The following is an 18,378-nucleotide window of genomic DNA, read 5'->3' as shown; positions in this document are numbered from 1 at the left end:
TGACACTGTGGAATGATTTTTTTTATAATAGCTGAAGGAACAAAAACGGGTGAATCTGGCACTCAATGAACCATTCGCTTTGTGGCTACAATTTGAGGAAAAAATAAGTGTAGTGAGTCTGTGACCAGTGCAATTAGAGTATTGCACCAGACACAACATGGAATTTTGTATGGCTAGTAAACAATACATTTTATATTTGTTATTTTATCAGAGGTTTTAGCACTCAGCCAAACTACTACTGAAAGGTCATCTTAAATGCTGATTTAAACAACCACTAAACGGAATAATAATCAAATGAGAATACAATAACAAAACAAGAAGGTTTATACTGGGTCATTCAATGGGAAACTGTAACCCGCATTTGGTCCTTTGGTTTTAGGTGTCCAACAAATGTTATTTCTGCATCAGCTCTTCTATGACACTTTAGACAAGAAGATATCTGCACTCTCTCTGTCTCAAGCCAACCATGCAGTGTTGACTCTGTTACTCTCACAGGTTTGCTGTAGCGCATGCTCGAAGTCATGGCTACCGAAGAACTCCTCTATCTCAACAGCTCGCTGCTTGCTAGTAAAGTTCTCTGTAGTCTGCTTGACCAGCCAAACCAGCAGTCCACCAACCTTGTATCTCTTGAGAAAGGTGGCTCAATTACCCTTGATGAAGTTCCAAGCCCTGTCTGCCCATTTTGGTCATTGCGACGGAGATGATCACAAAAATGGTATCTTGAGATCTAATATCTGACGACATGGCAAAGTCCAACACTTTCCGTAGCAGTTTCTCATCCCTGATACTTCCCAGGGCGTAGCTGATCCTGGATATGGGTGGGTATCAACAAGTGGCCCTCATCAGATGTCACTTCTGCTTTCGTGATTTCCAATTTTATTGCGTTCATCACAAATTTGTATAAAACAATTAATAAAAATAATTCACTGATGTCTATGTATCTTTTTCAGGACTTCCGTGAGTTTAGTTTCTGAAGAGGTTAAAAATCCACAAAAGTGAGTAGAATACAACTTTTGAAAAGTAAGATCATGATGCATTACACGGTGATGGAATATTTTGGAATTTTTATTTCTCATTGTCATGTGACTTTGAAAATACATCCAATATATTTTTTTCTTTCTATCAAACAAACTAAAAAAAACCAAATTTTTAGGAAGCTTCCTAAATGCTTGTTTTGATCCATTTTGTAAGTCTTGTCCTAAAATAAATAAAAAGCTATTGTTTATGAAGACATATGACATAATCAAGAAACGTGTCGCTGATAACAGCAGAAGGGGCAGCAGTGAAGGTGAAACCCTAATCTGAGTGTTTGGCAGGAGCTAGCTAACTGGCCCAGTAACGCTGCTCATTATCCACAAAACACATTCTATTAAATGTATTAAATGTGATTAGAACTACTACAATTTGCTTGTAAAAATCGCTGAGGGATAGATGGTAGTTTACTAACAGAAATTAATAGATCTCAACGTTTATATTCATTCTGCTTTAAGGTAAATACAAAAACTCCGTCTTTGTGAGGGGGTTTTTAGGGCAGCAGTTACTTTATTACTGTTCAAAAGGGTTAATGATCGGTAGTGAATCATAGAGTTGTGAATATATTTTTAATGCTTTCACAAATTTTAAAACTTCAACTTATTGAAACATTACAATATTGAATATTTATAAGTTTATTCTCTTGTGGACTGGTTTTTGTTAAAAGGTGTGCTTGTTTGATTGCAGTCAGTTGGAATATAAGTTTGTACAGATTTTATTAACTTGTATTAATTTAGTGTTATCATATACTTTTCAAACATTTGTTTGGAAACTATCTGGAAAGTCTTATAAATATTAAAAAACTTTTAGAAACAAAAGTTGCAAATGATCGAAAACTATAAAATTTGGACAAGAGTGGTGAATTTCCCCAGGAGGACCTGATAGGTTGATTTTGGTGGTTTGTGGAACTGCTGAAACCATAGATTGATAGGCCTCATGTGTGCTTCCAGGGTGCACAAAAGGCCCTTGAGGCTAATGTGCATGTAAATAGGCCGCTTCACAGAAGAAGAAATTATAGAAAAATTTACAATGCCTGAGATATAACCAGTCTTTTTTGAAATAAGCTTATCCAAGGCATATATAAGTACTATGCATGTACCAACTTTTGTTTAAATCAATTAAAAGTTAGGGAATATATTGTGTACTGGAAGTGCTAATTTTATTGAATTCTTTTCAAATACACTTATATCAAACATTTTTTTTAACCAAGCACACATATATTTTTCTGCTTTTTCAAATTCTAAACCATCTGACCTCAAGAGTTTTTGACAGACAACCAGCCAAAGTCATTAAAACTGATTTCATTTTTATTCTAAGCTATCTGACCTCAAGAGTTTTTGACAGACAACCAGCCAAAGTCATTAAAACTGATTTCATTTTTATTCTAAGCTATCTGACTACAAGAATTTTGACAGACAACCAGCCAAAGTCATTAAAACTGATTTCATTTTTATTTTAAGCCATCTGACTTCAAAAATTTTGACAGACAACCAGCCAAAGTCATTAAAACTGATTTAATTTTTATTTAAGCCATCTGACTTGAAGAATTTTGACAGACAACCAGCCAAAGTCATTAAAACTTATTTAATTTTCATTACCAGATAATGCCAAACACCAAAACAAAGGTACGAAATTACCCCTGTGGGGAATGTGGTATTGGGGTAAAATACTCCAGCATTCTATGCACAGGCACCTGCACCGCTGGTACCATGGTGGTTGTGTGAATCTGACAGAAAAAAAAATTACAAAACTTACAAAAGAAGAGATATCAAACTGGAAATGCAGAAACTGCGATATCTCTCCTCCATCTCTAACCAAAATCCTCCTCTCGGACTCTAATCAAGGTATGAATAATCTCCCAATACTAAACAACTCTAAATCAACCATTATACTTCACATAGACCGTGCACCACCATCAGAAGCAGAGGAAGTCTTCCAAGGCATCGGTGAAGAACTTTTCCAACCTACTACTAATATAAATGAAAAACTTCGCTGCTCCACCCCCAAAACACAAAAGCTAACTGTGAGCAGTACTGGTCTAGTAAATAATTCATTAAAAGAAGAATTAGAGCACAGTCTCACTGAAAACAACTTGTTTGCAAACACAGACATGCTCACACTTGCTGCGGAAGCTGGAAATGCTTTACTGTTAGAAAATGATAAATTAAAGCAAGAACTACATGATATGAAGCAACAATTCTCTTCCTTAAAATGCCAAGATTTCAGAGACAATAATTTTGCTGAGGTGAACCTTGCTGAAGCAAAAATTGAAGAGCTTGAAAATGACAAGGAAATCTTGCTCTCCCGAAATGCTTCACTGGTTGAAACACTAAATGAAGTAGAACTCCAATTAGAGAAGGAAAGACAGTTAAGAATTGAAATGATGCGAACTTTTGAAGAACAAGATAATGAAAGAGAAAAACTATTACGTGACTCAGCAAATAAAATCAAGCAATTAGGTGGAATGATAAATAAGCTGAAACTAAACCAAGATGACAAAACGGACCTAGCTCAGACACCAAAACCTACTAGCACTTCAGAAACACAAACAAATGACTCCGAATTTTACGTTCCCAACTACTGTGCCTCTCTAATTACTGAGCTGGCTCAGCTTAAAACTCGACAAGACCAACTAGAACGCTCTGTGGAAACTTTGCAAGAAGAACTGTACAAACAAGGTGAACAAACAAACCCTGCTACACCACCACCAGTCACACAAAGTACACCCGTTGCAGAGAGTTTTCCTCGTTCTAAGAACTACAACCTAAGCAAGAAAAAAAAACCAACTGGGAAGGAAAGGAACCATTTCAGTGTATCTCTCCAAGTAACCAAAAACAAAGCTCGGCTTGCAGAACCCGCCAATGTAGAAATAGGCTTACAGGTAGATGATGTAAAACAGAAATGTGATGCTGACATCTTGACACAAGAAACTACAAGGAGAGACAGCCAAACTCCTTTTAAAAAAATGACAAAAAGCGAGACTTCCACCTATGACAGCAAGAATACGAGGCGACCAGGAAACCTTGGATGACTTTTTCATGAAGCATATAGATTACTTCAAAGACATAAATATCCAACACAAAGAAAGATTATCAGCCTCGATTAGTCACTCTGAAACCCCAACCTTTAAAAGTACCTTGATCTCACCCCAAGCAGATACCACCAACCCAAGTACAGATACCAGCAACACCCAAACTCTTTTTTTAGGACCCTCAACCAAACCACTGGCAACAACATAACAAAATCTAAGAAAAAGCCCTTAACTCTGCCAGCCAAGATCACAATTTTCCACCAAAATATCAATGGCCTTGGGAGTAAAATTGATAGGCTAAACCACGAACTCAAACTCACTGATCCCACCATAGTTGTACTAACAGAACATGGTCTTTCTAAGGAAAAACTTATAAACACCCGACTTGATAATTATGACTATATTGGGGGATTCTCAAGACTTGAGCATAGAAAAGGTGGAGTTGCTATCTATGCCAATAAAAACCTAGGCAATGAAATTTCCTGCATCGACATCACAGGAAAACAAATAGAACTTGTTTGTGAAACGCAACTCATAAAAATCAAAACCAAACACTCAGAACTATATATCCTAGGTATATACAGACCTCCTATTTACCATAATCTCGAGACAGCCCTTGATAACTTGTACAACATACTTGACGACATCCCTACCTGGAAAAGTCCAATTATCATAACTGGGGACATAAATGTGGACTGCCTGGTTGACGGAGACGACAATAAACTCCTGAATGAAGTTCTCATGAGCCATGGTATCGTCAGGATTCCTTTACCACCAACAAGGATCACCTCTCACTCAGAAACATCAATAGATATAATCGCAACAAACCTGATGCCAACAGAGGAGATTGACACTGCAGTTCTTCACACAAGCCTATCAGACCACACGGGGCAGATATGCAAAATAAACCTGGAACCTAATAAAGCTGTAATACCAAGAACATCTCGAAGGTACTTCAATGCTCGAAACCTACAAAAACTAAAAAGAATTCTAGCACGTGAAACTTGGGAAGCTGTCTTAAACAAGCAGGATGCAGACCAGGCATATACAGAACTTAACAAGACCATAAGTGAAGCACTCGAAACAGCTTGTCCCATTGTAAACTCAAGAAGATCAAAGAGAAAAAATATCAATACAAACCAAGAACAAGAGCTTGAACTGATGAGGTTAAAAGGAGCATATACTGCAGCTCTAAATAAATCAATCCTGATGAGCACAGTGGAAAATAAAAAACAAGCCAATGACAGGAAAAAGGAATATGATCTCCTACTGAAGAACCTTAAAAAGGAAACTGCAATCCACTACATTGCCAATGCAGAGAACCAAACCAGAGCAGTCTGGCAAATAATAAACAATAACCGCTACAGCAATAAATCTCAAAAAAATTATATAAAATCTATTGACATAGAAGGCTCAACAATAACAGACCCCCAAAAAATAGCTGAACACATGAATCACTTCTTTGCTAATGCTGCAGAACAAGTTCTATCAAACTCCCAACAAGCACCTTTAAAAATACCCCCCACAATCCATGAGAGTGAGTTTGTGTCTCTTGAAGAGGGCTTTAGACCAACAAATAGAATGGAGATAGACAAAACAATATCATTTTTAAAATCGAAACCATCTTCTGGGATAGATGAGGTCTCGTCAACGATCCTGAAACACTGCAAAACTGAAGTGATAACCCCGATAATTGACGTAATAAACAAATCTTTCCAACAAGGCATTTTTCCCTCTCAGCTTAAACACTCTTTAGTTTATCCAAAGTACAAGAAAGGGCCCACCTCTCTGGCCAGCAACTACAGACCTATATCCCTCATATGTACCCTATCCAAAATTTTTGAAAAAATAGTACTCAGTAGGTTGCTCACTCATCTAGAAAACAACAGTCTTCTAACCAACCGCCAACATGGCTTTAGGAGAGGCAAGTCCACCATTACAGCCATAATTGATTTAGTGGAAACTATCATTGATGCATCTGAAGAAGGGGCCACAACAACTGGTATCTTACTTGACTTTAGTAAAGCTTTTGACAGCCTGAGCCACAAACATCTCCTAGACAAACTGAAAGCTCTAGGAATAAGAGGAGTAGCACATCAGTGGTTCCAGAGCTACCTCAGTGGAAGAACACAAATGACTGAAATAACTCAAGTAGTCAACAATAGGTGTCAAAAATTTAGATCCACACAAGCACAGATAACAAGAGGAGTCCCACAGGGATATGTGCTTGGCCCTGTACTATTTATTTTATACACTAATGACATCGTATCCACGCTACAGGACAACTGTGAAATATTCCTCTACGCTGACGACACTGCCCTCATTGTGTCGCACAAGAATGTTAAAGAGCTGGAAATTAAAGCCTACATTGCTGCCTGTATAGCCAAACAGTATAGTCAGGAAAATGACCTTGTTCTGAACGAAGAGAAGACACAGCAGCTTTTCTTTGGCCCACAAAGAAGGAGTGCCCTCGAGTTACCCAATGTCTCAACATATAAAGAGGCTAAATACCTTGGGATAACCCTAGACAGTGACCTCAATTGGAAACCCCACGTAGACCAACTGTGCAAAAAACTTAGCACTGCCCTATATGTAATTAAGCGACTCAAACAAATCAGCAACACAGAAACCTCAAGAACAGCTTACTTTGCACTATTTGAGTCCCAAATGCACTATGGGCTGACTGTATGGGGGTTTTCATCTCTGCGAAATCTACACAGGGTACTGCTCCTTCAAAAAAAGGCAATAAGAATAATGGCTGAGTTGGGTTTTCGGGACTCTTGTAGAGGGGTGTTTAAGAGACTGAAACTGCAGACAGTTGCCAACCTGTACATCGGTGAGGTAATAACCTATGCAGTTAACAAAGGACTCGTCCAATTCTTGGATACACATCCTTATAACACTAGGAACAGAGCTAACTACAGACTCCCAGCACATCACCTGACTGCCTATGAAAAAAAAACCGTCCTATATCGGGGCTAGACTCTTCAACATCCTTCCACCAACGCTGAAAGAACAAAAAAGCAACAGGAACTTTAAAGAAGCTCTTCTTGACTGGCTGTTGGACAAGGAGTTCTACTCTGTTGAAGAATGCCTGCAGATAGGAAGACCTTCTCACTGATGACCACGCAACTCAAGTTTAAAAACTCTTGACGCCATGACTGTACTCCATGTTTATGTCAATAAAGATCATTTGTATTTGTATTTTGTATTTGTAAATGTTGTACTGACATTTAGTTTTTTACTGTAAGAGCCAGCACGATATCTCTGTTGTCCAGTCATCACAAACTGTTGTCAAATGAGGATGGGAAAACTTCTTATGTGCCATGAGACATGAGACATGAGAGAGGCAGATCGTAGAAAGGTCAGGAGTGTCGTTGGTTGAGCGATCTAAGGCATTGAACTTTGGATCTGACTTGGAGATAGCACAGGTTCAAATTCTGTCTGTGACAATTGCACTTTTTATCAGTGTCATCGACCTTGTACTGTATCGACTCTCCCACTTATTCTGTTTGATAAGATCCTCACACAGGCCAGTGGTACAAGATGACAGGCAGAATATGGCTTAAAAGGAGATTGGTGACTATAAAAGAATTTCAGATAGTGTACAAAATTTTGATAAGTATAAAGTAACATATAAGCAATATAATTAAATGAAATGAATCACAAATTTAACTGATTAAAACTAAACTTGGTATAGAAATACTTCCTACACTTGATTTGAATAAGTTCTTTAGTTAACTTTACAAAAAGAATGGTTATAATAATGATTGGGCATGATAGAGTTTTCAACTTACCTATAACTGTTGTTCCTAGAAGTTTTTGGGGATTTTCATAACATTTCATAAGAGTTTTCAGATTATTTCCGATGTAGTTTGTAACTTAATGAAAATTGAGAGTAAGAAGAGAAACCAAGAAGAAAATTAAAGTAGCTGCGAAAATGGGTGGCTGTCCTATGTTGCAAATGCAAGCACGTGTAAAATCATTTCATCCTTATGCAGTCATAGTAATTAATTTGTTGTTGCATGTATTGTTTTCAGAAACATTCTCCGTAGTATATTGATAGCTGTGCCTCTAGTCATGGTTCTATTTGTCATGATGAATGTTGCGTACATGTCCGTCCTCACAGTGCCAGAGATGATTTCAGTTCCTGCTGTTGCTGTAGTAAGTTAATCTTATTTACTTATCACAATATTTTGAAATTGTTAGTGTTATTATCTCTTTTACCTTTTCTATATGTTTAACCAATATTTGACCACAAATGTATTTGAAACAATAAAGCAACAAACACTTTGCGCACATGGAAAACTCGTATACTGTCCTCAAAATACTGAAAATTGACTTGATAAAGTTTAGTTTTTATGTTTATGAATTCTTGATTGACACATATAAATTTTAAAGAGCACTGAATCTTATAACTAATTGTGACTTACCCCATCACGTAGGACCCTGAGCACAAGTTGGTCAAGGCATCAGCTCTCTCATTCCCATAAACCCCCTCATGACCAGGAACCTAACAAGAAATAGTCGCAATGTTGATTCTGCCAAGGGAAACGACTTGATAACAATCACAAAGATGTTAGTTTAGAAATATATCTGTATCCAGGTAAAGGTAGTTTATGATTATGATAATCAAATGGAAAATCACTGGGCATTCTTACCAGGATGACACTATTAGAAGGCCACTTTTTGCTGGGAGTATTCATGTGATATGACATTGATTGTGAACATTTATTCCAATGACCATAATCAATGTTGCTTGAGACAGGTTGTCATTTGTATTGATAGTTGACGATGTCTAGTGCAGTGATGCCTCCCATAAGGTACATAGATGTGAATTTTTTCCAATAACAAGAATTTTTGTGATCTTGTTATCCAGATACAATAACCGATGACAACACTTTTTAAGGCGTATTTATCAGATTAGTTTGGCCATATGGGAGATTAGTTTGCTACTAAAAATAAACAAATGTTTAAAACCTCTTAAAATTAGTATTATAGAATCTACCTGGATTTTCGGATGAACAAATATTTCATTGTAGATTAACATAGTAAGATGGCTGGCTATGTTATGTGTTAGTAACGTTTTAGTTTACTATTCTAATTTTAATAATGTACGTTTATTGATTTAGATTTGATTCCTGGAAATTGGACTTTTTACTGCCATTTTCAGGCATTTGGCGACAGAATTCTTGGACCTCTTAAATTTATCATTCCAGTAGGAGTTGCTCTGTCATCATTCAGCTGTTCAATGGCCAGTCAGTTTGGTGTAGCCAGGTGAGGATGTAATCATATCTTAATACATTTACAGGTTACTAAAAGTTGTAAAAACTGAACAATTTTGTGAGTGATTTATAAACCGTTAAGTAATTTCTGTAGTGATATCCATATTTATTTTTTGGACAGAGCTACATACGTTGTTTACTATGATACATAAATCAATGCTAAATATTAAACCAATATTGTACCAAAACTGGTTTACATGACCAATTCATTTTACTTCGCTTTTTTAACTAGGTATTGTTCTACATAGAACCCATTTTCGGTCTAAACTCAAAAGTGAAGAAAATGGCAATTAGATCCCTTTATATTTCAAAGCTACATTTGTAAAGTAACATTTTTATAAGACATATATATTAATTCAAAAGTTCTTTTTTAATCCTTTGCAGATGGATGCAGATATATCCACTAAGGAAGAAGAAGAAGAAGAAGAATAAATAATTTATTCCTCCATTAGTTTACAATTAAACTAATATAGACATTTGCCTGGAATTACTAGCCATAATATTAAATACCTATGGCTAGCACAACTTAAACTAACATAATTATTTATGTATTTACAGTCGATAATTGTTAACTTAAAAACTTGCGGTTTACACGCTAGCGTTCTTAATTTAATTAAATTTACAAAACATATACCTAACACAAAATTCAAAACAAAAGTGAAAATACTATAAATAATAAAGTTACTTAAATGTAATAAAATTTAGAAAATTAATTATGTACATATTTACAAATACAAAATCAAAAATATATCTTCAATGTGCATTAAAAGAACCTATCTGACTAACCAATAATCTCAAGCAAGTCACTTATTTTGGATTTTTCTAAAAGCCACGTTTTAAATGTATTTTGAAATAGTTTTTGTTTTTAGTTTTTTTACAGAATTAGGAACATGATTAAACATTTTTGGGCCTAGAAATAAAAAAGATTTTCTGAAAATAATTATTTTACTTTGTTTTACCGGGCGTTTTGCAGGTATATTCACTTAAAGTTACATTCTTGTTGCATATATATCCACAAAATCACCAAAACCGTACCTATTTCTTTTTTATGTTTAAACACACATTTATTAGAGGTAGTTTATGAATATATAAATAAAATCTTTCAAAACACGAATTAAAAGAAATTCTATTTTTAAGGGAATTCTATAAAAAAACATGTTTTTGTCCTGAGCCTAAATACGATGTATTTGGCTGATTTTTTGCTGACTCCAAAGAAATAATAAGTTTTCTCAATATTATTATTATTATTGGTTAGTCAATATGAAAAATTCAAAGACTCATTAAATGCTTAATTATTGTGAGAGCAAAAATGTTTTTTACAAAAACCCCATAAGCAATTTTTTACTTAAGATATCTAATAAAACTTAAAAATAGACAGTTAATTGGTTCAAAGTAAATATTAACAACTGTTTTAATATTATTTTGTAGCTTGAGCCTCTCCGTGTCACTTGATGCCTGGATTGTGTGAACTTTTGGTAATAATTAATTACAATACTAGGGACATTGGTAGCCCTTTATTTCTGTTTCTGAGAATAACCTTAGTTAAAGGATTATTAATATGTTGTTCCAAAGGCTGTGTACTCTGTTTCTTTTTCTTTTTTTTATCATCTCTTGTATACACTTCAATTTAAAACTATGCTTTATGAACATGATACAATTGTTTAATGTTCGGATACTTTAAAAGACACAGGTTTTGCCAGAAATCAATTAAAGACAATTTCTTTTAACAAAATAATATTATTTCTTCTCGATAAAGAACAAAAACAAAACATTAAATTGCTTTAAACATTTTAGGTTGGGTTTTTTTCTATCCAGGCGATTGTTTTTCTGTGCAGCTATTAAGTAACTATCAAATTGTGTTTGATAAAAAGGCCAAACAGCTGATTTCAGTAGACAATGGATAGGAAGATCTGGCTTGTCTTTTCCAGCTTGGAGGGTATCTTCTATAAAACAGAAACACATATTTGTATACATATAGAATTAGATATTTTGTACTCACTGAATGTTTGAAAACCAAGTATGTTCCTTCATTCATATTGTCATATACACTCATGTACTATGGACCAGGTTAGGCCAGTAGGTCAGCAATGATGCCCTTACTGAACTCATCTCCAATGTTCTCTAGGTTAACATTTGCGGCCGGACGAGAAGGTCACATGCCAGAAGCTCTTTCCTATATTCATATACACAGATATACTCCTGCTCCAGCTGTCGTGTTACAGGTTGGTGTCTTGATAACAGTTGTTAGTATTTGGATCAAACAATGTTCTTAGGGTTTTATATATAATATTTTATTGAACATGGTATTTAACTTTTGCTTGCATCTTTCTAAATTACAATTAATTTTAAACCACTGTTATATAATTTTTATTTATATCTGTTATAAATGTAATATAATGTCTTAAATAACTTAAAATCACTGTTTAAAAATATTTTTTTCTAAATATTAATCCTGCCTGAAAAATGCCAACACAAAATTAAAGATCTTACAGAATTCAAGTGCCAATACTAATATTAATTCTTCTTAAACATAAGTAAAGTATAATAATAATGTGAAAAACTATCTGTATTCATAAGAAATAATAATTATGGTATTCTTTTAAATTACTTGTTTACTCTTATAATACATAGCTTTTTTACAAATTTTGAATGAGATAATTGTCATTGATAAAATTACCAAATAGTGTATAGTTAGTTTCTATGACAGATTTGAATAAATAGACAAAAAATAATTAAGGTGGTTTTAAATCTTGCTATCTGGTAGATAATACCTAATCTATCTAATAGTACAGAATGTGCGAGGCAATTTGCGTTGTATAATACACACAACCTGTTTTTTTTTTATCAGTAGAGGAATTTTCTGTAAGAAGATGATTGTTAATCAAGTGTTCGTTTTGATTGGAAATGACTTGGAAGGGTAGCAAAAAGGTAGAAAATATGAAATATTAAAATTTGTTAATAGTCACATAATTTTAACTTGACATATTTAAAAGCAATCAATACATAAATAATAGTTATATCAGCATACCCAACCAGATAAAGAGGCTAGGGATGGAGACTTTAGCCATAGTATTTAGCTTTTATCAATCTAAAAATATGACATGTGAAAACAATAGTTCACATGTGAGGCTGAGGATGATTTTATTTTACAAGGAGTCATTCCAAAATTAATTGTAGAAAACAAGGTTGTGTCCCTAGATAATGCATAATGTTCTCACCTTCCAAACTAATATAATCACTGCACTTTTTATGGTCTATTTTCCTCAATATTATGTAAATGAATAAAAACTTATGTGTTACAAATAACATATTTTAATAATATAAATAATATTTTTATTCTAGGGTGTGCTAACGTCCCTCTTCATTTTATCTGGAAGAATCGTCACTCTTATAGAATTCGCCAGCTTCCTCATCTGGTCCTTTTATGGATTTGCTTTCACGGCTCTCATAATTCTCAGGAAAACAAGACCTAATGCTCTCAGGCCATACAAGGTATGTTTAAGACAGATATAAGTTTTGGAGGTTGAATATTGATTTAGTGTGTACTGTTAAAAGGAATAACCTAACCTCACACCCATGGGGGGAAGAGTGTTAAGGGTTTTGTTAGGATCTTGCTATACACTCTTAACACATTTGCTGCACATGAGAAAAAAATCAAACATGATTCTCATTCAAATGCTGTTAATTTATTTCATTACGCTATAAAATCGTCATAATTGATGATATTACATTCTGATGCACCTGGGACTACCTAGACAGTAGACTACATTTTTTAGTAGCAAAGGAATTTTTTAGGTAGATATACATTATAATAACTTACCAGTTGTAATGTGTGATATTTAAATATACCAGAAATGGTGACCTCGATTTTCATATGGTTATTCTGTCTCTAAGCACGTAACTATATGGATAGTACTTCTGCACAAATTGAATAATAGCATCCCACAATACATCACTGTGACATACTTATTCAACGAAAAACAGAGTGAAATACTGTTTGAATAGTTCTAATGAAAATAATACATATTTATTTACAAATGACATTTTAAGCGTCTTTATGTGTATGTGTCTCACTAAAACTGTCTGGACAGTAGTCCTACATTTGCAGGCCAAACTGAGGTAACAGAAAATTATTATACATCATATTGTACATCTCAAACGTTTCAGAGATCTGCAGCAAGATTGCAGCACATGAGAGGTAAATAACAGAGCGCTGCTGTGTTGGTAGCGCAGCTGTTCGGATAGTCTTCCGCAGTTTTGGTAAGGGACAGTAATCCACAAAGAATGTGTTAAAAGAGCTTCTCTCTATCAAATATCAGGATTTGCTCTATTGCAAAGTACTAAGAGCTAGGGAAGAGTTTTCAAGAGTACCACTAATTATTATCTTGACACTCTTAAGCTCAACATTAACATATCTCTTGTGAGCACTGTTAAGTCATGAAGGCAGCACAATATCCAGCAGTCAAAAATACTACTGACAAATCTGAAATATATTAAATATTTTGTATTGGTACCCTAAGTTGTTCCAGCTAGCTGCTACGTTATGATTTCCTTGGTTCAAAGCTTTGTCACATTCTTTTGAAGGCATTTTTGAACATATTAGAGAGTGAAATATGGTAAATTCGTAGTACTCTGGGTGGTCTTAGTTCTTATGCTTTTCATGGTTACCATCTAAGTTTCTTGCTCGTGTTAACAATGTTTTACTACGGTGTGAGCTGGGAGATTTCGATGATAGTGATGTGGATCTTTGGTACATCAAAGAAACACATTGTAAACATTTACTTATTGAGCTTATTAAGTCTTTTGTTTGTTTATTACAGTGGGGGGAGTGTCAGTAGGTAGTATTAATTTTATTATGGTTTCATGTGTGTTATCAACATGAAAAATTTCACAGCTCCCAAACGATAGGGCTTGTATTGAGAAGGTCACAAATAAGAAATCCTACAACCCATACATATAAAATGCTCCCATTGATTTCAGGCTGCAGGCAGAGATTTCATTGTGACTAAACAAAGGTAAAGTTTACAACTCATATAATTCCAGTAAAGTTATGTGTTTATTCTAGGTACCAATAGGAATCCCTATCTTTCTAGCCTTGCTGTCTGTAGTGCTTGCAGCAGTTCCCATAGTGATGGATCCATCCCCGGGACACATCGGTGCTGTCATGTTCATCATTCTGGGATTCATGGTCTACTATCCTTTGATCTACAAGGGATATAAGCTGCCATTCGCTGGTAAATATGTAATTACAATTTACACTGTAGTTAACATTTACCTAACTGCTACCATTTTATACTGGCATGATAAAGTAACCTCTATGTTACATTGTTTATTTTCTTTTATAAAGTATTTAAAAAGAGGTGTGCAACTTGACAGTTGCAACTTAATATTACAATTTTTAAGTAGTCTCCAAAATGGGAGGATTTGGAGGCAGGGGAAAAATTGTGGTAGGAATCAAAAAGTGCAGTTTTATACCCTATAAGTATATAATGAATTTAGATTTTCTTTTAACAAACTAATATGAGATATCCATAATTTTAATTCATTCTATGTAACGATGATTAATGTTAGCTTTGAGCCTGCGAAATGTTCAGTATACCAATTAAGTGTTTTAACTGTACTTACTTTATAATTGACAGATTTTATTAAGAACTACTGGTTTATGCCATTACTAAAATACTTCAGAAAAGTATCAGATTAGTAGGCCTACATCAAGTTTGAAGATAATGTTTTTTTATTAGTAAGAGATAGCTAGGTGTGCAATAAGTTTAATAAGATTTTCATCTTTGAAACGATTTATTTTTCTGTCATCACTTTATAAGCTTTTATTGGATCCGTTGGGAAAAGCATAGGATGCCTTAGGCAATATTTCTCTTTTGTGGCTTACCACTTGTTAAAATATCTATTATGTACAATTAGTGTTGGGAAGAATGTATTGATCGGTTGTTGTGTCTTGCTGTTAGTTAAATACTTTAGTATCAATAAATATGTCAGTAGATGTTTTTGCCGTAGTTTTCTAATAAGTTTATTTCAATATTTGTTGTTAAAAAAGAGAACAGCTCAGTGAAGAAAATTTAGTTTCACACTAGTTGTGAAAAGCAGGAAAAAAATAAATTAACTGTTTTATCTGCTATTTCTGCATAGTCTGCATGTCTTTTTTTTGTGAAATTCACAAGAGAGCCACTTAAGAAAATCTTGTCTATAATTCCAAATCATAATTCAGTTCAAACAACCACTCTTTCTCTGTCATAGTAAGCTGAAAAGATACCTGCTTTTATAATATCAGAAAACAAGGTTTAAATCCCAAAATAATTATTGTGATTTTCAGGAAAGTTTTTATTTAACTAGGCAAAGACAGTACGATTTGTGTGTCATAGAAGGTCAGGATTCAGTCACTCATTTTATTCAACAAACTTTCTAAGTGTTGAAAGCAGTGATGTTTTTTTTAAATTTGGATTATATGCTCGTTTAACTGTTAGTTTCAACATTTTTCAGAACATGAATTGCTTTGCAAAACATTAACATGAAAATATATATTGTAGTCCCCTAGTAGGTAACTTGCATCTCCATGCAAGTTTAGCTTTGAAAAGATATCTGCCAAATATGCTAGCTTGCAAAGCCACAAGTTTTAACCTAAAGGCAGATTTTAAAATTGAAGTAAGTATTCAAAACTTCGTGGTACAGGTCAAATTCAAACTCTTCTTGACAGACACTTTACTTAGTGTATCAACGTCTGTATAAACCACCCATTTCAATGTGTTTTCTTATATTTCATAGTATGGATAACAAACAGGAATAAAAACCTGTACTTTTATTAGATTTGTACTTTTAAAGTCTCAGCTCAAATTAATTGTCCTTCACGCTGTAAGAGAATTTTCTAATGAACCAGTTCTCTGAAAAAGAAATAGTGAGTCATCATCATCATCGTCAGACGTTTCCGTTCTCACGGGTCGTCGTACACAGCCTCCTCCACTTTAGTCTATCGTTCCAGGTCTCCTCATCATCATAAACCAAGTTACTCACTATTTCAAAAATAAGAAATAGTGAGTAACTTGGTTTATTTTGTTGATCTATTTGTTTTTATTGGCCATAACTTCAAAATTAAATCCCCCCATTGCAGAAGCTTCATCTCTAAGAAAATCTACACTTTTATTTATTGTCCCAATTTAATTCATGCTTATTCATAAAACTATTTAATTTTTCTAATATGTTCTGAACAGTTGTAGGAGTTGGTAATAACTCACGAAAGAGCATATCTTCTTTTACTATAGTAATATCTTCATATTTGAAACCCAAAACTTTCAATTAATGACTCAATTTGGTTTATATCCCAGTGATGAAGGCTAGTTCTTTTTGCCACATACATGACAGTACAGGACCACCTCCAAAACATTTTTGACCCAAAATTTAAGGCTAAAAAAAATGTAAATCTATGTTACTGATACCATCACTGTATTTTCTTTTTAAATTAAAGATAATATTGCTTCTGATAGGTTTTTCTGGTTTAAAGTAAAAAAAAAATCAAAATCTTATCTGTGATTAATCTTTAAAAAGCTTGTTTCATTTTGCATTAGCACAGCCTCTCCAAAACACTTATGGGTACATAAAATATTTGATTTCATTGTGACATATACGATTACTAAAACATTTCAAGCACAATTATTGTCAGTTGATGTTGCAACTCTGAAAAACATTGTGAGTCCATTTGTGTTACATGTATTTTACCAGTCTTAAACATACACAGGGGCATTTTACTGTATTAACAGTATTATAACGATAGAATGTTTATTTTGCTGTTGAAGTATTTTTTATTTTGACTGTTTTGTTTGTTTAGAAAAATTGTACTACTTGGTCCAAGTTGTAATGGAAGCATCGCCACCAACTGAAATACCCAAGTTGTAAGCTGACCGACTTGCACTTCCGTGGATCACTGTAATATCTATGTACTTAGTTCAGTTTTTTACCTACTTAGTACTATACATTCCATGAATGTTTGTTCAGACACAAAATAAGTATATATTTAAATCATTTTAGTATAAGTGTAATATTGTAGTGACTATATATTTTTTGTATTATGTACTGCCATAATTGAATGTAATTAATGTAGTATAATAATTCATAATATTTGACAATGTTATTTTTTAATACTATGTTTAAAAATTTTAATATGGCGAAAAAAAAAACAAATTTTAAAACCACATAATAGTTAATTTTAAATGAAGTCCTTCTTCCCACTCCATCCCAATCAGTTTATATAAACTGCTATGGAATTATATTTATTTTTAAATTCAGTGTTGTAAATATTATGAGCTCACATATTGGAAAATGTTAGTTACTCCTGTATAAATTGTACAGGAGTAACTCTCCCTAATTACAATATGGATATTAATACAAAGCAAAATATTAATAACCGCATTTTAAATCTGTGTTGATACAGGTTGTAAAATATATAGACGAAATAGATTTGATTGAAATTGAAACGAATTAAAATAATGAATAAATTATATTTTTAGTAATAATAAAAAACTTTGCATTAGTTAGCAACAAAATAATAGAAACTATGATCTTTGGAACTAATCATATTGATAAAATAATCTACAATATTATGTACAAAAATACGTCTATACTGTATGTAAGAAATGCATAGCGGTTGTCTATATTTTTCTACATGTCAGAGAAGGACTTATCCCTCTAGGGGCAAGACAAATTCTTATGTCTTTTTGTCTGTCAACAAGATATCATGAGAACAGACTGATGTATAGAGCTGAAATTTTACATGAATCTTCATTTCTATAATTTAGGCAACATCGAGTTTGATGATGGTGAATGTCGTCACTTCATGGGATTTGGCTGATTGTTAATGAACACTTTTTCGTTGTTCTTAAAAAAAAATCATGTAATAAATAAATTTTTAAACAAACTGAGTATAATCAGATCGCACTATTACAAAAAAAAGTGGCACAAGTAAAAAAACTAACTCAGTTTTTCAAGAGAGCAAAAAAAATCTATGATAATTTAATATGATATACA

The 18,378-nt window shown here is 33.6% G+C and overlaps 1 protein-coding gene across 3 annotated transcripts in view; it reads left to right on the top strand.

Annotated features, from left to right (window-relative positions):
* Positions 1 to 17,463, top strand: part of LOC124357683 (b(0,+)-type amino acid transporter 1-like) — a 53,977-nt gene extending 36,514 nt beyond the window's left edge. For 2 of the 3 annotated variants that reach the window (XM_046809672.1, XM_046809673.1), the window contains exons 7-13: positions 951 to 995; positions 8,104 to 8,227; positions 9,237 to 9,340; positions 11,474 to 11,570; positions 12,691 to 12,840; positions 14,414 to 14,582; positions 17,183 to 17,462. In XM_046809672.1, coding sequence (XP_046665628.1) covers positions 951 to 995; positions 8,104 to 8,227; positions 9,237 to 9,340; positions 11,474 to 11,570; positions 12,691 to 12,840; positions 14,414 to 14,582; positions 17,183 to 17,250 — 757 coding nt within the window. In that variant the 3' untranslated portion in view covers positions 17,251 to 17,462. Of the gene's footprint in view, positions 1 to 950; positions 996 to 8,103; positions 8,228 to 9,236; positions 9,341 to 11,473; positions 11,571 to 12,690; positions 12,841 to 14,413; positions 14,583 to 17,182 lie in introns of all 3 variants that reach the window. The other variant, XM_046809671.1, reaches the window with a different exon arrangement.
* The last annotated feature ends 915 nt before the right edge of the window (positions 17,464 to 18,378 follow it).

The sequence above is a fragment of the Homalodisca vitripennis genome, chromosome 3 (genome assembly GCF_021130785.1).
Source record: "Homalodisca vitripennis isolate AUS2020 chromosome 3, UT_GWSS_2.1, whole genome shotgun sequence".
Taxonomy (NCBI): domain Eukaryota; kingdom Metazoa; phylum Arthropoda; class Insecta; order Hemiptera; family Cicadellidae; genus Homalodisca; species Homalodisca vitripennis.
The sequence above is the reverse complement of the archived record's forward strand: the minus strand, read 5'-3'. Positions and strand labels throughout refer to the sequence as shown.